At 44.6% G+C, this 21,950-nt stretch overlaps 1 protein-coding gene across 2 annotated transcripts in view; it reads left to right on the top strand.

Moving 5' to 3' along the window:
• Positions 1-21,950, top strand: part of LOC138753286 (tandem C2 domains nuclear protein) — a 96,748-nt gene that overhangs the window by 51,161 nt on the left and 23,637 nt on the right. For both annotated transcript variants that reach the window (XM_069916111.1, XM_069916110.1), the window contains exons 6-9: positions 6,759-6,844; positions 16,684-16,759; positions 19,050-19,135; positions 20,083-20,199. In XM_069916111.1, coding sequence (XP_069772212.1) covers positions 6,759-6,844; positions 16,684-16,759; positions 19,050-19,135; positions 20,083-20,199 — 365 coding nt within the window. The remainder of the gene's footprint in view (positions 1-6,758; positions 6,845-16,683; positions 16,760-19,049; positions 19,136-20,082; positions 20,200-21,950) is intronic.

Genomic DNA, 21,950 nt, shown 5'->3' with positions numbered 1-21,950 from the left:
CAAATCAATTCCAAATTCTTTGTTTTTTATGTTACTTAGGAGGAAGATCTCTGGATTCTTTGGTATATTGCTTTCTGTAATTTTATTTAATATTTGGTTTAGATCTTCCCAAAATTTTTCTACTTTCTCACATGTCCAGATTGCATGAATTGTTGTTCCCATTTCTTTTTTACATCGAAAACATCTGTCAGATACTGTTGGGTCCCATTTATTTAACTTTTTTTTAAATTTTTTATTTTTCACACCATAAATCACATTAGCCATGTTGTACACTATTTCTTTTTCACACATATACAGTGACTTTTTCTCCCCCCCCCCCTTTCCTCCCAAACCACCCCCCCACCCCCCCCCTCATCCATTTTAGGTATACAATCTAGGTTGCATTAAGCCAGTCAGACAATGTTGTCAATCAACAAAATTACACCAGAAATTCTACTGAGTCCATTCTTTTCTTTCCTTCTCCTTCCATCAACTTAGGTAATGTTTGTCCCCGGTAGGTTTTCGCTATTGTATTTAATGTAAGGCTCCTATACTTGTTCGAATATTTCAATATTATTTCTTAACCTATATGTTACTTTTTCTAATGGAATACATTTATTCATTTAAATTTAGTAGTTTCTTCCTTTTAATTTGGTTATGTATTCCATTAATATTTAAAGACATATAGTTCAGCGTAGCCCTTTTATATTTTGTTTATCTTCTCTTTCCGTTTTTCCATCATTACCTTTCCTCCTTTTCCATTTCTGTTTTCTTATTTTCAACTCTTTATAAGACAACATTCCTACAACATCCAACATTTTCCTTATTCTCCTATTTCTATCTTATTTATCCCCAATCTCCCTTTCACCTCCTGAGTTGTCCTTTATCCCTTGTCGGACAACCACATCTCCCCTCTCCATTTGGATTTGCGAATCCATTCGCAAGCGTCAACTGATTTTGCAGTGACCGCTATTTCCCCCCACCCCGCCTCCCCCAGAAAAGATTTCACTTTTCATATGTCACAAAGGTCACTCTTTTACTTCCCTCCTTATTCTCTCTATTCCATTACCTTCCCTTATTAATTCTTGTCTATACTATCTATATTTTCCTCTAAGTACAGATACATTCATGTATGCTCATTGTCTCTATTCACTCTTATACCTCTTTACCCGCATACATATCAATCGTGATCATTTTTACTCTCATTACCCGTCTTCATCCCTCAGTCTATTTTTGTCTTTACCCACATACATATCAATCGTGATCATTTTAACTCTCATTACCCGTCTTCCTCCCTCAGTCTATTTTTGTAATTGTTCTGCAAATTTTCGTGCTTCTTCTGGATCCGAGAATAGTCTGTTTTGTTGTCCTGGAATAAATATTTTCAATACCGCTGGATGCTTTAGTATAAATTTATACCCTTTCTTCCATAAAATCGCCTTTGCTGTATTGAACTCTTTTCTCTTCTTTAGGAGTTCAAAACTTATATCTGGATAAATGAAGATTTTTTGCCCTTTATACTCCAGTGGTTTGTTGCCCTCTCTTACTTTTTCCATTGTCTTCTCCAGTACCTTTTCTCTTGTAGTATATCTTAGGAATTTTACTACAATAGATCTTGGTTTTTGTTGTGGTTGTGGTTTAGAGGCCAATACTCTATGTGCCCTTTCTATTTCAATTTCATGCTGTAGTTCTGGACATCCTAGGGTCTTAGGGATCCACTCTTTTATAAACTCCCTCATATTCTTGCCTTCTTCATCTTCCTTAAGGCCCACTATCTTTATGTTATTTCTTCTGTTATGGTTTTCCATTGTATCTATTTTTTGAGCTAGTAGTTCTTGTGTCTCTTTAGTTTTTTTGTTAGATTTCTCCAATTTCTTTTTTAAGTCTTCTACCTCCATTTCTGCTGCTACTGCCCGCTCTTCCATCTTGTCCATTTTCTTTCCCATTTCTGTTAAGGTCATCTCCATTTTATTTATTTTCTCTTCTGTGTTGTTTATTCTTTTTCTTAAATCCTTAAATTCCTGTGTTTGCCATTCTTTAAATGACTCCATGTATCCTTTAATAAGAGCAAGTATATCCTTTACCTTGCCTTTCTTTTCTTCTTCTATTTCACTGTACTCTTCCTCTTCCTCTTCTTCTTCCTCTGGGTTGGCCATCTGTTGTTTCTTTGTTGCCCTTTCCTCCTCTTCTTTCTTGTTTCTATTGTCTTCTGTGGTCTCTTCTTGCTGCAGGTGTTCTGCAGCTGTCGTTGCCGGCTGTGGAGATTGACTCCCCAGCTGGTCCCCCCTCCCGTCGGTGTGTTTTTTTTCATGCGCGGTTGCGCACTTTTACTCGGCTCTGCGAGCCATTTTTGTAGTCCATTATTTACCGACCTGAGGGAGCGGGTTTCTCTCTCCGCAGCGGGCCTCTTCGGACAGGTAAGGCCTTCACCTTTTTCCTCCTTTGTCTTCTCTTCCTCTCTTCTTACCGTTGCTTTCGATTTTTCTTTTTTTGTCGCCATCTTCTTTCCACCTTTATACTCACTTTTCTGTAACTTTTATTTCTGTGCCTTTGTGTTTTCCTTTGTTTTTCCCGACTTTTCTGGAGAGGGCTGGAGTTCACTGTCCGGCCACTACTCCATCACGTGACTCCTCCCCCATTTATTTAACTTTTGAGGTGTAATGTATAGCCTGTGTATCCAGTTATATTGTATCATACGTAACCTCATATTTATTGTATTTCTCATCGTTCCAGAACATAACTTCTCCCATATTTCCTTTTTTATCTTTATATTTAAATCTTGTTCCCATTTTTGTTTTGTTTTACCATTTGTTTCCTCATTCTCCTTTCCTTGCAGTTTAATATACATATTTGTTATAAATCTTTTGATTATCATTGTATCTGTAATCACATATTCAAAGTTACTTCCCTCTGGTAAACTCAGACTGCTACCCAATTTGACCTTCTACAATTCTTGAATCATAAATAAACCACATGTTGCACCCCTTCAATAATCTTTTTAAAAAGAGACTAAATACTATCCAAAATAACTGTCCTGTTGCAAAGAGGTCCGCTTTCCGATCTGCTGTTTGAATAAAGCTGTGTGAAACAGCGAAGGTGTTGCCCAGGATGAAGAGCTGGATGATGCCGCTCGCCGTTGGGGTGACTCTCTTAAAGTGCCTCCTTATCCCTGCTTAGTAAGAGTCACCCACTCAGAGGCTTTATCTGTAGACTTGGGGGAGGGGAGGTTAATTATCCATGAATGTTATTTTACTTCTTTTGGGCGGCTCCGTGGAGGGGGAAGGAACCTGAAGATGGTTAAATGTTTTCAAAGAATGTGACTGAAAATAAAGTAAAATCCTTCAATGTTTATAAATTCATGCAAATGAAATTCAGTGCAAGTTAAACAGAATTTTTGTCTTTTTAAAAACTATTTATTCTTATTTCTGGTGTATTATTTATCCATTGTAAGAGCAAGTCTCAAGCAATCAGATGGTATCCAGAAAGGACAGTGCATTGGTATCTAGCATCTCCCAATCCCCATTTGCGCTGGATACCAGTGGTTTTGCTGTACTTGGGGAATGGGTATGGAGCAGTGGTTCTCAACCTTTTTTCTTTCCACTCACATACCACTTTAAGTATTCCATATGGCCATAAGTGCTCTGTGATTAGTAAGAGATTGCTTAAGGTGGTATGTAGGTGGAAAGAAAAGGTTTGAAAACCACTGTTTTAATTGTTCCTCATTGACTCATTAAGTGCACGGTTTCAGAACTCCAAAGAAAATGGGCCAATGACAATTTTTCTCAAGCGAAATATTTCTGTAACAATTGGGTCTAGAGCAGTGATTCTCAACCTTCCCTTCCCACTCACATCCCACCTTAAGCAATCCCCACTGAGCATCGATGGCATAGGGATTACTTAAAGTGGGATGCGAGTGGAAAGAGAGATTGAGAACTATTGGTATGGAGGATGATAACATAATTTGAAATTGTTAATATAAATAAGGTGGCACAGATAGTGTAGAGGTTAAGGCAACACCTTTATGGGATCAGGGTTTGAATCTTGCACTGTCTGTAAGGAGCTTGTACATTCTCCCCGTGGTCTGCGTGGGTTTTCCCAGGGACTCCAGTTTCCTCCCACCATTCAAAATGTACCTGGGGTGTAGGTAAATTGGGTGGCACAGACTCGTGGGCCAAAATGGCCTGTTAACGTGCTGAATGTCTAAATTTAAAAAAAAAATGTCACAGAGGGAGATGCCTGGAGAGTGGAAAGCAAATAGACAGCAAAGGTTAGATGGAATGAAAAGGAAAAGAGTTGAGAGGAGAGGGACTGGGGTAGGGATAACTGGTTGATTCTTGGGTGTTTGTAAATGAACAGCATTGCTAGTTGCTGGAGCATTTCTTCTTTCTTTGGCTTGGCTTCACGGACGAAGATTTATGGAGGGGTAAATGTCCACGTCTGCTGCAGTCTCGTTTGAGGCTGATAAGTCCGATGCGGGACAGGCAGACACGGTTGCAGCGGTTGCAAGGGAAAATTGGTTGGTTGGGGTTGGGTGTTGGGTTTTTCCATTTACCATTTAATTATTTACCATTTCTTTGGCTTGGCTTCGCGGACGAAGATTTATGGAGGGGGTAAAAGTCCACGTCAGCTGCAGGCTCGTTTGTGGCTGACAAGTCCGATGCGGGACAGGCAGACACGGTTGCAGCGGCTGCAGGGGAAAACTGGTTGGTTGGGGTTGGGTGTTGGGTTTTTCCTCCTTTGCCTTTTGTCAGTGAGGTGGGCTCTGCGGTCTTCTTCAAAGGAGGTTGCTGCCCGCCAAACTGTGAGGCGCCAAGATGCACGGTTTGAGGCGTTATCAGCCCACTGGCGGTGGTCAATGTGGCAGGCACCAAGAGATTTCTTTAGGCAGTCCTTGTACCTTTTCTTTGGTGCACCTCTGTCACGGTGGCCAGTGGGGAGCTCGCCATATAACACAATCTTGGGAAGGCGATGGTCCTCCATTCTGGAGACGTGACCCATCCAGCGCAGCTGGATCTTCAGCAGCGTGGACTCGATGCTGTCGACCTCTGCCATCTCGAGTACTTCGACGTTAGGGATGAAAGCGCTCCAATGGATGTTGAGGATGTTGAATAATCTTTTTAAAAAGAGACTAAATACTATCCAAAATAACTATCCTGTTGCAAAGAGGACCGCTTTCCAAACTTCACACAGCATCTTTCAGCTGCTCCCATTGGGAAAGAGATGCAGGAGTATCAGAGCCAGGCCAAGGAACAGCTTCTTCCCACCGGCAGTGAGAATGCTGAACTACTGGAGGAGCTGTCTCATTTTTACGAATCAACATTTATTTGTGTATATTGAATACTTGTCCTTCATGTGTGTTAAGACTGGTCCTGCGTGTTTTGCACCAAGGAGTGGAGAACACTGTTTCGTTGGGTTGCACTTGTGCGATCAGATGACAATAAACTTGACTTCAGTATTTGCTAGACCAGCAGAGTTTCTGCACTATTGGCTGTTACATCTCTAATACCCAAGCACTCAGTCATTCTACTTTTAGTCCATGTTCTATAATGGTATGATCTGTCAACCAATGAGTTGAAGGAAAGTGGCAAATGCAAGCACTCTGTCTCCGGTTGGCAAACCTGTCCACAACCCTGGCCATTCATGGAACTTGAATGTCAGCTCTGGCTGTACTCCAGACAACTGCTCACCCAATAGCATTTGGGACTTTCTGCTCAGATTCTGGACCAATGTGTGAGTTCAGTGCACCCGAACCGACCCTTTCAGATCATGAGCTCATGCCACCCAATGACATCGAATTAATTCACGCCCCCCCCCCCCCCCCACACTGATGTACTTTTTTGAAGGGTGGGAGGAAACTGGAGGAAATCCACATAGATTTGGGGAGAACGAACAAACTCCTTGCAGACAGTGCGAGATTGCAATCAACTGTAACAACATTTTACTGAACGTGCCACCCCGATTTCTAAAGAGTTGGATTCCAGATCATTGGAATATTTCTTTGCAAAATTTATCTCGAGCAAAGAGGTTCAACTGAATTTTGCCTCCTTTCCAAAAGCAGTATATAGGTTAATTTTAATCTGTTTTCCCCTTGCGTGAACTAGGTGTAACCACAATATTAATCGTCAAGGCAGTTGACTTCCAGCACCACCCACCAACTTCCTCATACAGCTAACCAGGATACAAGTAGCTACTTTTGCAGAGCCAAGGAAGGTTCATAAAGAGTGGAAGAGTCTAATTTGGTTAGCACCCAACCTTTGTGGTCAGTAATTGGGGGCCATTTACACAAACATGATTGGTTGGTATATGCTGTTCAAAACAAATGCAAGTTGATTAGAATAACTTTAAATAATCCGTGCGTCACACTTCCAAAGTTGGTTCATGAGAAGTGGCATCTGTATAAATCAACTTCCCTGTGCTCAAGAATTAATTGTTGATTATGTAAGGGCGACTGGACATTTGGGGTGTTTCACTTAGCCATCTAATTATAAAGAAAAATTATACTCAGCTGTTCATTTCAGGAGGACTGTTTAAAGGCAACAGAAAGGGCCAGTTACATATGCCCTGGAAAAGGGCCCCGGCCCGAATCTGTTGGTCACCCTTTACTTCCTATGAACACCGCGTGACCTGCTGAGTTTTTCCAGCACATTTATACATTGCACTAGACCCCAGCATCTGCAGACTTGCTTATTTAACTCTAGTTGCATATAGTTGTGGTTTAAAAAAAAAAACCAATCTGGTTACCTTTTCTTACCAAGTCAAATGTGCTCCTCTTATTGCAGCAGCGGATTTGAGAAGCCCGAAATTGAGTAACTCACCTGGTTTAAGCAGTTCCATGTTTGATCTCTCAAGCATCCATCAGTCTCAAGTAAGTGTCTACATCAGAGTTCAGCAATCAAACTTGAGGACCTTGTTAAAATCTATTGCCAAAAATAGAGGGCCGCAGCTTCGCCGGTGTTCTAGTGCAAAAGGCTAATTCTGTGTGAAGAGGTGTACCTTGCAGACTTGCACAGCTGGTAACTCTTTTCTGAGGGTCAAACCAGTCGTGAGGTACTTTTAAGTTTGCTAGAATTTGGATCCCTGCTTTAGGAGCTGTGTTATCTATTAGCTTCTGAACATAAAACTTGGGGGTTGGGCGTATAATTCATGCCACCTCTCACAAATCATCCATAGCAGGGGCAGGAAACCTATGGGCCTCGTCCAGCCCGCAATCCCAACTTAATTGGCTCGCAACCCAATGAGTTTGCCTGATCACCCTCAACTGCTCCAGTTCACCATACCGAACTGTTGGCCCTTGTCATCGATGGTCCGGGGGGCTCTGCGCGTGGATAAAACGCTCCTCAGTAAAGGAAATACTTTATAAATGCTGCCTGTGGCTTTGGTATCATGAACTGGGCAGTGAATTGACTGCATTCACATGGACCATTCATTGAAGTCTCTGCACATCGTTAAAACCAGGTATTGATTATCAACCGCATCACTTTCTGCCCCTGGAAAAATAACTCACTATGGCACTCCCGGGAACACGCTTCACCCTCAAGATGGGCCTGAGATCAGCTGCGCATCAGAAGCCAACTGTCCCACATCTGGTCCCCAGGCCACTCACTCACCGGTGAATGTGGAGCCAGGCCACCAATGGGGCCAACCTTTCAGAACAGCCCTGAAGCGCCGCTGCTCCCCACTTCCCCTCTCCTCGCTCCCCTGAGCCACTCAAAAAGGTGCAAAGCCAATGTGTGGGACACTGTGATGTTCCTTCATCCAACTCCAGCTGCAAGCAAAATTCATTTAGCACAAAGCAAATTTCGTTCTCTCCGAAACGGGATTTACCCACCCATACTCGTAGTTTAAAACACACCTTAGCGGGCAGGAGAAATTAAATAAAAGCAGGAGATTGAGATCAAGTGCAGATATGAAGATGCCTTCCCTGACCTGAAATGCATCACTCTAGTTTTTTTTGTGGAAGAAATATGGTTGATCTCGTTGTTTGAACTTTTTCTGTAGATTGTTTTTTTGGTAAACTATTGTCAGTTATGTTCATACATTGCATATCAAGCAGAGACAATTGAAAACTTAAAATTACATAATATCTGTGTTTCAGTATTTATTTCATTTGCGATGGCACCAGTGTGGCCGCCCACCGTTCATCTGGTCCACCCATGGTAAAAGATTGCACAGCCCATTTGCTCAGAATACAATTGAACTAGAACTGTGAACTTCTTCCCATAAAAGCAGGGTTCTTTTTGCATATTTTGCAAGTGGAGGATGGTTACACAAGTTTCACCTTGCTGCAATGTTGTTGCCAAGCCTGACTGGAAATTTACCCAAACCTTTCCACTCTCCTTCATTGTAGCATTTGTTACCAGATGTAGACTTTCAGGATGGGGCTGTGGGGATTTGATGCTTTCCACATATTAAGTGACCATCAACCACTGATCTTTTATGAATCCCATTTCTATGGTGGCATGGTAAAGCATAACGGTTAGTGCAATGCCAATGAACGGAGTTTGAATCTGGCGCTGTCTGTAACATGATCTCTTTTCTTCAGGGGTTTTCACTGGATGCTCCAATTTCCTCTCACCAGTCAAAACATACTGGGGTTGTAAGTTAGTTTGATGTAATTGGGCAGCCTGGGCTTGTGGGCCAAAAGGACTTGTTGTCGTGCAGTATGTCTAAATTTAAAAATTGTTCTCTCCACATTCTCACTACTCCTCCCAGAATCTCCAATGTAGTGGGGCCAATTAGGGTACAGTCCCACACATCATTGGGATCTGGAAGGATCTCTACGCGCTCAGAGAATGCACAAATTCCAGTCGGACAGCACCTGAGGTCAGGGTGGTGGCCCCGTTGCTATGAGGCAGAGGCTACAGGAGTTATGACACTGCATTTCCCTTCACCTCTGTTAGCGTAGACTGATCCTTCAAATGCAGCAGACTGGATGCTGATATATGTCCAAGTGCTTCTCAAATAGTATTTGTCTCAAAATCACAACTGGACACTTGCAAGTTCAAGACCCGTTTGTTTAAAGTTTGGCTGCTCAGCGGAGTTGAGAAATTTCCCTGAAGATTAGTGGTTGGCTCCATGCAGCAGTGTTTCTTCTTTGGCTTGGCTTCGCGGACGAAGATTTATGGAAGGGGTAAAAGTCCACGTCAGCTGCAGGCTCGTTTGTGGATGACAAGTCCGATGCGGGACAGGCAGACACGGTTGCAGCGGTTGCAGGGGAAAATTGGTTGGTTGGGGTTGGGTGTTGGGTTTTTCCTCCTTTGCCTTTTGTCATGAGGTGGGTCAAATAACGAAGATTTCAACAGCACTTCTGCTGAAATGTCGACCCTCCTTCATCCATTGCAGTTCCTGTGGTGAGGGTTCTCACGCCCTGGGACTACTACTCCATTGTGGATATTGTCTTGGTGAGCTGGGTCTTCCCACGTGGAGGGTGTTCAAGTTTTGGATAGCTGTAGGGTGTGCGTGCTCCTGTAGGTATTCTCACAATGTCGACGGGGAAGGGATTTATTTTCACTGTGACTTTGCCTGTCTGCTTCAATGCCTTTGGGAGTTGCTGTCGCGCATGCCTTGTGGCAATGGAATGACGTGAGCCAACGAATGGCAGCAAATGTCTTTGTCAGATGTTTTGATTTAAAAAAAAAACACACTTTGGAAATTCTCCAGTTACTTTTCTGGTGCCAGCCAGAGTTTTGAACAATGGTTTAGATCCAAAGCACATGAGTCGTTTATCTGTAAAATGGAGCAGGGCTCAGCTATTTCAGTTTAAAAGGAGAGGGAAATGATTGGCAATAGCATTGCCCCTCCCGTCACCACTTCAGACAACAGCTCGTTCCATGCCCCCAACCCTCTCTGAAGTGTAGTTAATGTTGTAGGGCAGCAATTAATTTTTAATTAAAAAAATTAGACATACAGCATGGTAGCAGGCCCTTCCTGCCCACAAGCCCGTGCCACCCAAATGACCCAATTAACCTAGGGCAGGAGGAAACTGGCGCACCTGGAGGAAATCCACACTGTACAAACTCCTCAGGTAGTGGCGGGTTCGAACCCGGGTTGCTGGCGCTGTAACCGGTTGTGCTAACTGTGATTCTCTTTTGTGCCCAAGTTCCTACTTGTGAACGTGCTCTGATAAACTGGTGTCCATTTTTATTGTGGTGTTGCCAGAGCAGATAGATGCTGACCAGAATATTAAGGAGAACGTTCCTGCCTGTCTCTGTTGCAGTGGGGGTGGGAATTTATTTGTGAGACAAAAGACATAGCTTTAATTTAATGGCTCATCGGGGCAGACGGGTTCATAGCTTCCAGTTTAACGTTGCATTGGAAAGGTGACTCCTCTGATGGGTCAGCACACCCTCGTACCATATTTCTTTTGACTCTATGGAATGACCTGAACGAGAGGGGTCAATACTACCCAGCGGACTGTAGTTTCGGATTTATTTTTAAGGGAAAGCGAACAAGTTCGTCTTTCAGTGTCTGTTTTGGAAATGAGAACTGACATTCGTTGAAAACTTTTTTTCTTTAAAAAGCCCATCAGGAAATTGCATCTTTGATCAAATTTCCTTCTTGTGCAGCCACAATTATTCTATTTCTGATGTTTGAATTTTTAGTCATAATTTGACACAGCTTCACAGACGGGGAAGGATTTATTTGACTCAAATGAGAGACGTGTCCTCTCCATTATTTTCTTGGATAATTCCATTCAGTAAATCTCTTAGCTGCAAAAGAGAAAGTTGCCATTGTGCTTAAATGTTCCCCGATTAAACCTTTTTGTTCTTTTTTTATTTTTAAAAATTTTCACACCATGAACCATATTGACCAAAATACACATAAACATTTCCCTCATGAATATACACAGTGTCATTTTCTCCCCTTTTTCCCCCTCCCTTCCCTCCCTCCTTCACCCCCCCCACCCTCTCAATGTTCAGCATGCACGATACATTAAACCCATTAAACAATGTTGTCACACAATGAAAATAAATAACAAATTTGTGTCATCTACTTTTACACACTGGGTCAGTCCATTTCGTCATCTTCTCATTCTGTCATTTTACGGGGTGGAGGTCCGCGGTAGGCCCTCTCTGTTGTGTTCCATGTACAGTTCCCAAATTTGTTCGAATACTGTGATGTTATTTCTTAAATTATATGTTATTTTTTCCAATGGAATACATTTATTAATTTCTATGTACCATTGCTGTACTCTCAGGCTCTCTTCTGATTTCCAGGTTGACATTATACATTTTTTTGCTACAGCTAAGGCTATCACAATAAATCTTTTTTGTGCTCCATCCAAATCGAGGCCAAGTTTTTGACTTCTTGTATTACTTAGAAGAAAGATCTCTGGATTTTTTGGTATGTTACTTTTTGTGATTTTATTTAATACCTGATTCAGATCTTCCCAAAACTTCTCAACCTTTTTGGTTGGAGTAACATTTCTTTTTGAAAACAAAATGAAATTTAGCAAAAACAGCAGACAGCTAAATGTCCTAGCTAAATACTTGTCTGTGGGTCTAAGCTTGAACTCTTAAGTAGCCAACCATTTCAGTTCCCTTCATTCCTACGCAGACATTTCTATTTTCAGCTTCATTCGTGGCCAGGGTGAGGTGAGTCAACTTGAGGAATAATGCATCACAATCCTCCTCGACTGTCTTCAACCCAATGGCACGATCATCATTTTGTTCCCTAATTTTAGGTAACCCCTGCCTTTTCCTTACCTTCAACTGTTGTTTTTCTTGTTCCACCCTCTTATCACTCTCTGAAATATGTGGCAGTGCAGCACGTAGATGAAAAAAATCTCTGGAAGGGGGAATGGGGGGAAAGTTGGTCTCTCCCCTTCTGTCCAATATCCCACCACCTCTCAGCCCCTCCCCAGCATCCTTCCCTCCCCCCCCATTTTTCTTTCCTTGATATAACCCCTGCCTACTTTAGTCTCTATAATCTGAAAAGTCGACCCAGTCTAGCCATGGATGATGCCTGACCTGCTGAGTTCCACCTGTTCCTCATTCTTTACTCAGATGCCCTAGCATGCTTGGTTTCACTAAATGACTAAATTATGGCCTCTATTTCTACCCTATCTAATCCTTGGTTCATGTTGATATTGAGTTTGTCTTGATGTCTAGGGTATGGTGATATCAAGGTTGTTTTGCTGGAATGGTGAACCAAAAGTCAAGGCTTTGGAAATTTGAATTTGGTTCTCCTGGGGCATTCCAAGTCATGAAATCTGGAAATGAAATAGAAATGTTGTTATTGGTAACCTTGAAATATTTGAAAAGTTGTAAAGAAAATGTTAATCCAGATTTGCAAAGTCCTTCACTTTGAGCAGTGGATCATGATTTGAAGGGGGACGCAGTTTGCCAATTACACATCATGCTACAGCAAGCAGGAAGAGGAAAATAATTGAGTTGGGGAGGAGATTCATTCACAAGCGATCAGTCCATTTTCACTTAGTCATAATAATTAATCAAAAGGATTGGATGGTCCATCACCAATCTGCCAGTGCTGATGGTGAGTGAGGGGTGGAGACATCCAGGCAGATCATATCCCATCAGCCACTAGAGACAAAAAGGTCAAGAACAGGAAACTTATTGATAGGAGAGGGGAGCCAGTTCCTGAGGAGTGTTGGAGTTGAGCAAAAGAATCATTGGTATGGGGGTGGGGGCCAGGATTTTTTGTCTGAGAAAGAAGTGTGGATGAGGCAATGGAGGAAGGGTTCCTGGAAGAATTTTTTGACATGTTTGCATTGACGTCCAAAGGTTAGAATTGGTCTCTGATTAAAGTGTCCCAACCTGAAACATTTCCAACCAACCCATTTCACTCCACAGATGCTGCCTGGACCTGCTTTTCTCTCTTTGCTCCAAGCAGCTAAGAGATGCTTTCATTCGGAGGCCAGGTCACTGATGGTGAACCTCTGGGCTGGAATAGTTGGAGATGCCACAGAACCTCCAAGGATTGAAAGTGGCTGACTTTGACCTTGGATCACGGTGAATCATTCCCACTAACAATATGACCTGCACTTCTTATCTTTTACCCATTTTATGCTGTGGATATCCTGACCAATTATGGATTCATTTTAACCAGAGCATCAGCATAAATTTGGATTAGAGTTGGATTTGAATACTGTGATTGGGCATTAAAAGTAGGTGCAGGCTTGCTGGGAGCAAAAAGTTGTGTTCCTCATTGGAAGGGTATGACCAGTAGATACTGTTTCTCATCTATATTGATGATTTAGTTGAAAATGCAGCTGAGGTGGTTGTATGTTTAGAGATGACAACAAAGAAGGGTCAGGATCAAATGAGGAAAAGGGCCAGGAAAATGAACTTAACTCTAACAAGTGTAATGTGATGCCCCTTGAGAAGTTAAACCAGGGCAGGTCGGCCACAGAATGGAAGGGCCATGGAGAGGGCTACAGGACAGGGATGTCGAGGTGCAGGTATTTAGTTCTCTGATTTGCCTCCTTTGGCAGAGGCGTTGTGTAATGGAGCAGGAACGTTGTACTCCACATACGCAAACTTTTGGTTAAGCAGCAATGGGAGTGATATTGTCTGGGGAAATGCATGATTAACCTTGAGATGGTGCGGAAGAGTGCTACAGGGATGTGGCCTGGATTGGAAAGCTTGCCTTGCAACGAAAGGCTGGAGAAGCGGAGGCTGAGGAATGACCACATAGAAGTTTATGCAAGTGCGGGAAGGGAAGCTGGTTCTTTATCTCATGGTAAGAGACTTGAAAACTGTCGACCAACCAGATGCTGCTCAACCTGCTGAATTTCCCCAGCAGCTCTTTTTGTCCTCCATTATTTCTCCATCTGCATTCTCTTGAATCAGAAATTACTCGCCTGCTTATAAAGTGCAGTAGACCACCCTGAGGTCATGAAAGGGGCTAAATAAATGCAATAAAGTTGCAGTTCCTAAATAAGCTTGGGAATTTCTGCCTCGCACACCTCTCTTGTAAAGCTACTTGTGTGTGTTTGATGAGATGCTCGAGACTAGTTCAACTGCTGTCAGTTCCATACAGGATTTTAACTATCCGCTAAAGGAGCCAACAGTAGCTTCCTATGATCGTGGGGTCTGGCCCCAAGATGGCAGCGCCTATGATCAGCAGCTTCCATGAGATCTTGCAGGTGACAGGGAAGCAGAGGACTGGCACAGAAAACAGGGAGACCACCGTCCTGTTTCCACCCCCCCCCCCCCCCAGTCTGAGAAGGAGAAGCAGAGGAGATGACCCATAGGATGGTGACCACAGCAACAGACCAGTGAGGGGTTCTATGACTGAAAGAATCACACAGGCAGCGGGCTACTGGCAACTTGAGGCGAGAAACCTACGGAAGCTGCTAGTGACTGGCTCGCAACTGGCTGAAGGGGTACCAGGTATCTGAACAGGGATGCGAGAGAGTGCTGAGGGCATTCGAAGGGTTCCTTAATGGTACCAGTGGCTCAAGTGTGGAGTTCAGGTTGCCGATGATTTGGACTGGACTCTGTGTGGCCACAAGGGCTACGGGAGCCCTGGAGGCGGACACTTGGTGAGTCTGGGGAGAACTCTCTTTTGCTTTTCTCTCTCCCTGACTGTAAGAGGCAGTTCAGGCAATTTCTGCCGATGGCAAATCTGTCTGCCTTACAGCAGGCTAAAGCAACTTTGTGTAATATGACGCTTCATTATTGTACATGACAATAACTTGAATCTTAATCTTAAATCTTGTTTTAGGTAACAGCCTTTTCCTGCTATTCAATATTTGTCATGTTCTAATTTGCAACAGTGAACTTCAAAGGGATTTTTAAATGTTCCAGCCCCTTCTACCTCTGTTGTAGTTAAGAATTATTAGTCCCTTTCACACTTGCATCCCACTAAATTGGCCGTTCAGTGTCCTGGGATAGGAATGGGGGTTTGGCTTTTCACACTTGACCACTCCTAACTGGGACACTGAATGCTTTCACACTGGCAAGGAGCCATCCCCAGGGTTAGGACTGTTCTACCTTCTACCAGTGATGTCAAGATGTATCAAGCGATGGCAGACCTGCCCTAAATCCTGATCAATGTATTATGATCTTGTATTCAAACAAAATTAATCATGACTAATTATTACATAATTAAACTTTATGTAGAGCACAGTATGAGCCCTTCAACCCCTGTTGTTGTTGTGCCGACCTATATAAACCTTTATAAGGGACCGTGAGGAAGTGCAAGAAATAAATAGCAATAGTGGACAATTTTTAAACGGGTGACAAAGTTGGTAGCGCTATCATGTACAATTTATAAATACTGTGGGGGGGGGGGGATGGAAGCGATGGTGGACCTGCCCTCCCAGAATTCTATGCGACAGAGAAAGGGCTGCATGCACGGAGCATTCATAGGCCATTTTTTTTCTCCACGGTCTTTAAATTTTGCATTATAGAGCAACCAATTTTCCCATGTCCTTTATTGCTATTTATTTCCTCTTTCTATCTCTCTCCTGTTGTGACTTCCCCATAGCAAAGTTTATACCTTCATTTAAATCTTCTTCCTTCACTTTCCTGCACTCATGCAAAAACCTGGGTCATTTCAATCCCACAGTGCAATTACCCCTTTCACACTTGCCTGATGCAACACCGGCGCCTGCAATGACAGGGATTGTACTAAGTGTCGGGGCAGTCAATCCCCGGCGTGAGATGGCATCATCTGAGACTGGTGTTGAGCTGATTTTGCTTTCACACTAAACACTTTGAAGGCCGATTGGCAGTTAATTCCTGGGATCGCTTGCAAGTGTGAAAGGGGCTTTTGGTCACTACAGATGCTGGCACCTCTCCATAATAGGCAACAATTCATTAGCTTTCTACTTTAGACTTGTTTGTTGTCACACTTATCAACCTACAGCAAATACCTTCCTTTGCGCACTCCCCAGGCGGGTCATACAGCAGGTAGTGCAATAATAACAAATAAATCATGACTTATATGGGGAATAGTTTTTCAATAAGTAAAATATCCTAGGGTATTGAGAAAAGTACATAAGAGGGTGTAGAGGAGATTTGTCAGGATTGGAAAATAAGTCTTATGAGACAATGTAGCAGAACATAGAAGGATGAAAGGTGACAATAGAGGTCTACAAGATTCGGAGAGCCATAGATAAGGTTATCAGCCAGCAACTTTTTCCCAGGGCAGGAGTAGCAAACACCAGAGGACATCTGTATAAAGTGAGGGGAGGAAAGTTTAGGGGAGACATCAGGGGTAATTTTTTTTTTAAACACAGACGTGGGTGCCTGGAAAGCACTGCCAGAAGTAATGGTAGTGGAGGCTGAAGCATTAGGGGCATTTAAGAGACTCTTAGAATGGCACATGAATAGAAGGAAAATAGAAGCTTACAAAGTAGGAAGAGCTTAGGGTTTTTTTGGTAGGAATATATATGTCGGCATAACAATGAGGGCTGAAGGGCCTGTGTTCTAGATAGTGTTAGGTATGGAAAAAAGTTAAAAACAGTACAAGGACGCCATCTTTTTCCAGTGTGATATCCATTTTAAGTGTCTGATAACAGTGGAAAGGAATCACTTTAAATCTGGAGGTTCGTGTTTTCAAGCTTGTGGGTCTTGTGCCTGAAAAAGGGAGAAGAGAGTGTGACCGATGTGCAATGGGTCCTTTTCGCATGCTACCAGCTTTCCTGAGACAATAGGAGGGAGGTTGACTTGAAGAGTTGAATTGCCCTTGTCTATTCCTACCTTCATGTGACCTTCTATTCCTTTCTATACACAGAGACTCAGTTCGACATCCAGTATCAACAGCACTGCGTCCTCTTTGAGGGATTCCTTGGGAAGCACCCGCAGTCTAGGTGAGCAATGGTTTTGGGAATTGCTCCATCTCTGTCTATTTTGGGGAGAATTTCAAACAAATTTGGATGGTGGTATAGCATGGATTCTTTGTTTGTGTTTCGTACCAGTAAGCGTTCAGGCACCTGCTTCTCATGTGTGCATATCAACAAGGCTTATCCAGGCAAATGGGCTAGTTGACTCCAGCCAACACACTCTCTTCATTTAGATCTCTGCTGGCTCGGTTTGATGCCCTTCAGTCCACACAATGTACTTTGAGTGGCCAACATACGTTGATGAGCTCTTGACTTATATAAGTGACAAATGGATTCCTGGAATGTTCAAAATAAATAATGACGTTGGTCACTATTTTAATTTTAAAAGGAGTGGCAGATGATTAATGCTGATCCTGAACATGGCAAAACCTGAGTCATTCGAGTGGATTGTTACTAAACCGACCCAACTGGGAGAAAGACAGAAGCTGTTTCTTCCCCACATCCTCCAATTTCCTTGAAGGAACAAGCGCATGTGGTTAAATTTCTTTCTCCATATAACAACCATAACCATATAACAATTTGCAGTACGGAAACAGGCCATAATCGGCCCTTCTAGTCCGCACTGATTTACATGAAACCACTAGTTTCACCTACCCACTCCCATGCCTATAACCCTCCAACCCCCTCACATCCATGTACTCATCTCTTTGGCTTGGCTTCGCGGACGAAGATTTATGGAGGGGGTAAAAAGTCCACGTCAGCTGCAGGCTCGTTTGTGGCTGACAAGTCCGATGCGGGACAGGCAGACACGGTTGCAGCGGTTGCAGGGGAAAATTGGTGGGTTGGGGTTGGGTGTTGGGATTTTCCTCCTTTGCCTTTTGTCAGTGAGGTGGGCTCTGCGGTCTTCTGCGGTTGCTGCCCACCAAACTGTGAGGCGCCAAGATGCACAGTTTGAGGCGTTATCAGCCCACTGGCGGTGGTCAATGTGGCAGGCACCAAGAGATTTTTTTAGGCAGTCCTTGTACCTTTTCTTTGGTGCACCTCTGTCACGGTGGCCAGTGGAGAGCTCGCCATATAACACGATCTTGGGAAGGCGATGGTCCTCCATTCTGGAGACGTGACCCATCCAGCGCAGCTGGATCTTCAGCAGCGTGGATTCGATGCTGTCGACCTCTGCCATCTCGAGTACTTCGACGTTAGGGATGAAAGCGCTCCAATGGATGTTGAGGATGGAGCGGAGACAACGCTGGTGGAAGCGTTCTAGGAGCCTTAGGTGGTGCCGGTAGAGGACCCATGATTCGGAGCCGAACAGGAGTGTGGGTATGACAACGGCTCTGTATACGCTTATCTTTGTGAGGTTTTTCAGTTGGTTGTTTTTCCAGACTCTTTTGTGTAGTCTTCCAAAGGCGCTATTTGCCTTGACAGAATTGACCCTGCCGCAACCACCTCTTCTGGTAGATCATTCCCCTCAGCCACCACTCTCTGAGTGAAGAAGCTTCCTCTTGTATTACTCCTAAAGTTTTGGCACCAACCCTCAACTTATGACCCGTGCTCTCCTTAAGTCCTTTCTTAAATTCCTTCTTAGCTACAATAACATTCTCATGATTCCTTCCTGATATTTGCTTTCTAAAGTTTGTGCGCGTTTCCTTTTTCCTCTTGATCATCTCTCTGCAACTGGATTCTGGACTTCCAAATTTGTAAACTGGAAACCTGCCATTATATAATACGTAATATTATTCTCAGTGGAGTAGATAATCTATAGTTTCCCACCAATAGCTCCATAGACTGAAGCCAAATGAAAGATGTTTAAAGAAAAACTAGAATATGAAGCTTCTCCCTCAGTGAAGGTGAGAGTTCTTGAAAATTTTTTAAAAACTGGCACGGAAGTGAAGGGCTGATTGGCCTCGCGTGCCACACGTTGACACCATTCTCCATTGCTGGATCTGGGTTTCCAAAATGTTGCTTGTATCGTGCCAAGGAGCTGATTAGTTTCTCGGAGAAGCTCCTATCTTCAGATGGATCACAGTGACCCCTGTTTGATTTGGTGATATCCTGTCAGGGGAGGAAATTGGCTCTCCTTGCTTGTTCTGAGATCCACAAATATGGTTGACTCTTGATTGCCTCCAAAGCTCAGGCACTTGAACGGGGGTTAAATGCTGACCGCCCAATTAATTCCCTATCCCATAAGCGCCTTCGTAAAATGCATACAAAGGTGGAGAATGTAAGGGTGTTCCAGTTTCCCCAGACGTAAACATCCCCTAAGCTATGATGCACTTTGGCTTCCAAATTGAAACCTTTTTGAAATTATTATCTCCAGATGGACATCCTGATGAATGTGGAAAGCTCAATTTGAAACTTAGTTACAGACCAGAAGTGGAACAAATTTGGATCACTGTGGTACAGGTGAGTTCTAACCAGGTTCTGTGCAAACTGGAGCCTTGTTTTGTTCCTTCTTTGTGTACCTCGGGATGACTACTTCTAGCTGAACAAAGTCTCCATTCTTACGAAACCACTCTGTGTGGAGAGAAACCAGCCTTGAATTCAGTTTTCCTTGATTCCACCTACATTTCTCCACTGCTATTTGTTTCATAATGCCCCTGGAATTGATGTATCCTTACGTTATGCAATCAGTTTGTATTTCTCAATATTGGAACCTGTGGGTTTTGTAATGCAGACAGCAAAGTTTCAATCAATGCAATATTACTTTGCGTAGCTTTATTCTTGATTTGGGACACAGACAGCAGCTGTTCATTTGTGGTGTACAAACTTTGTTTTTTTGTGCAACCACCAGCTACTTAACGAACTGTGGTGGCACAGAGAGTACAGCGGTTAGTGCAATGCTATTACAGAGTCAGCGGCCTGGGTTTCCCTGCAGGGAGTTTGTACATTCCTCCCCATGGCCCACATGGACTTTACTCAGGCTGCTCCAGTTCCCCTCCTATCCTCCAGAACGTTTGGGGTTGGCAGGTTAATTGAGTATCACAGGTTTCATGGGTTGGAAGTGGCTTCTACAATGCTACATTGTGAAAATTAAAATGGAAATGACCGATCTCTAACGGAGAAGGAGGCCGTTGCAATATGGAATAAGCTGGAATTCATTTTGAGCAAAGTTTTTCTGTTTCTGAAATTTTCTTAATCCTGAAGAGGGATTGGGGTCAGAAAGAATCCGGATTGGATTTAATCCAAGGCTGTATAACTTGATTCCTTATCAACATTAAAAATCATACAATTATTTAAATATAACCAGAAAGGGTATAAAAACATTTCTGTTGTAAGTTACTATTAAGTTCATGTTTTTAGATTGGCAGTAAACTGAGCAAACTATTACTTGTCTTCTCGCCCTTTCACAGGTTAAGGATTTCTATCTGCGCTACAAACCAACAGAGAAAGTTCATCTTTATCTTAAGGGAATATTAACATTACCAAAGCCAGTGCAATTCAAGTCTTCCATCAAAGATGGTAACATGGTAAGGATTCTTTAACCAATTCCCAGCCAATCTGGTGAACTGAAATGAAGCAAGTGTTTTATTTACTATATGCCTTTGTGAATGATTATCTAACAACAATATATTGGCTCTGGATCAGGGAGTGGAAAGAGTAAGGGGGGGGAAGGGGCTGGAAAGTGCAAGGAGGTGGGGGAAGGGGCTGGAAAGAGCAAGGAGGGGGGAAGGGGCTGGAAAGAGCAAGGAGGGGGGGAAGGGCTGGAAAGAGCAAGGAGGGGGAAGGGGCTGGAAAGAGCAAGGGGGGGAAGGGGCTGGAAAGAGCTAGGAGGGGGGAAGGGGCTGGAAAGAGCAAGGAGGGGGAAGGGGCTGGAAAGAGCAAGGGGGGAAGGGGCTAGAAAGAGCAAGGGGGGAAGGGGCTGGAAAGAGCAAGGAGGGGGGAAGGGGCTGGAAAGAGCAAGGAAGGGGGGAAGGGCTGGAAAGAGCAAGGAGGGGGAAGGGGCTGGAAAGAGCAAGGGGGGGAAGGGGCTGGAAAGAGCAAGGGGGGGTGGAAGGGGCTGGAAAGAGCAAGGAGGGGGGAAAGGGGCTGGAAAGAGCAAGGAAGGGGGAAGGGGCTGGAAAGAGCAAGGGGGGGGTGGAAGGGGCTGGAAAGAGCAAGGAGGGGGGAAGGGGCTGGAAAGAGCAAGGAGGGGGGAAGGGGCTGGAAAGAGCAAGGAGGGGGGAAGGGGCTGGAAAGAGCAAGGAGGGGGGAAGGGGCTGGAAAGAGCAAGGAGGGGGGAAGGGGCTGGAAAGAGCAAGGGGGGGAAGGGGCTGGAAAGAGCAAGGGGGGAAGGGGCTGGAAAGAGCAAGGGGGGAAGGGGCTGGAAAGGGCAAGGAGGGGGGAAGGGGCTGGAAAGAGCAAGGAGGGGGGAAAGGGGCTGGAAAGAGCAAGGAGGGGGGGAAGGGGCTGGAAAGAGCAAGGAGGGGGGAAAGGGGCTGGAAAGAGCAAGGAGGGGGGAAGGGGCTGGAAAGAGCAAGGAGGGGGAAGGGGCTGGAAAGGGCAAGGAGAGGGGAAGGGGGCTGGAAAGGGCAAAGAGGGGGGAAGGGGCTGGAAAGAGCAAGGGGTGGGTGGAAGGGGCTGGAAAGAGCAAGGAGGGGGGGAAGGGGCTGGAAAGAGCAAGGAGGGGGAAGGGACTGGAAAGAGCAAGGGGGGGTGGAAGGGGCTGGAAAGAGCAAGGAGGGGGAAGGAGCTGGAAAGAGCAAGGGGGGAAGGGGCTGGAAAGGGCAAGGGGGGAAGGGGCTGGAAAGGGCAAGGGGGGAAGGGGCTGGAAAGGGCAAGGAGGGGGGAAGGGGCTGAAAAGGACAAGGAGGGGGGAAGGGGCTGGAAAGAGCAAGGGGGGGAAGGGGCTGGAAAGAGCAAGGAGGGGGGGAAGGGGCTGGAAAGAGCAAGGAGGGGGGAAGGGGCTGGAAAGAGCAAGGAGGGGGGAAGGGGCTGGAAAGAGCAAGGAGGGGGAAGGGGCTGGAAAGGGCAAGGAGAGGGGAAGGGGGCTGGAAAGGGCAAAGAGGGGGGAAGGGGGCTGGAAAGGGCAAAGAGGGGGGAAGGGGGCTGGAAAGGGCAAAGAGGGGGGAAGGGGGCTGGAAAGGGCAAAGAGGGGGGAAGGGGGCTGGAAAGGGCAAGGAGGGGGGAAGGGGGCTGGAAAGGCCAAGGGGGGGGGGGGTGGAAGGGGCTGGAAAGGTCAAGGTGGGGGGGGAGGGACTGGAAAGGCCAATGTGGGGGGGGGGAAAGGGGCTGGAAAGGG

This window comes from Narcine bancroftii, chromosome 2, assembly GCF_036971445.1.
Source record: "Narcine bancroftii isolate sNarBan1 chromosome 2, sNarBan1.hap1, whole genome shotgun sequence".
Taxonomy (NCBI): domain Eukaryota; kingdom Metazoa; phylum Chordata; class Chondrichthyes; order Torpediniformes; family Narcinidae; genus Narcine; species Narcine bancroftii.
Note: the sequence above shows the minus strand (reverse complement) of the source record. Positions and strands in the feature narration are given on the sequence as shown.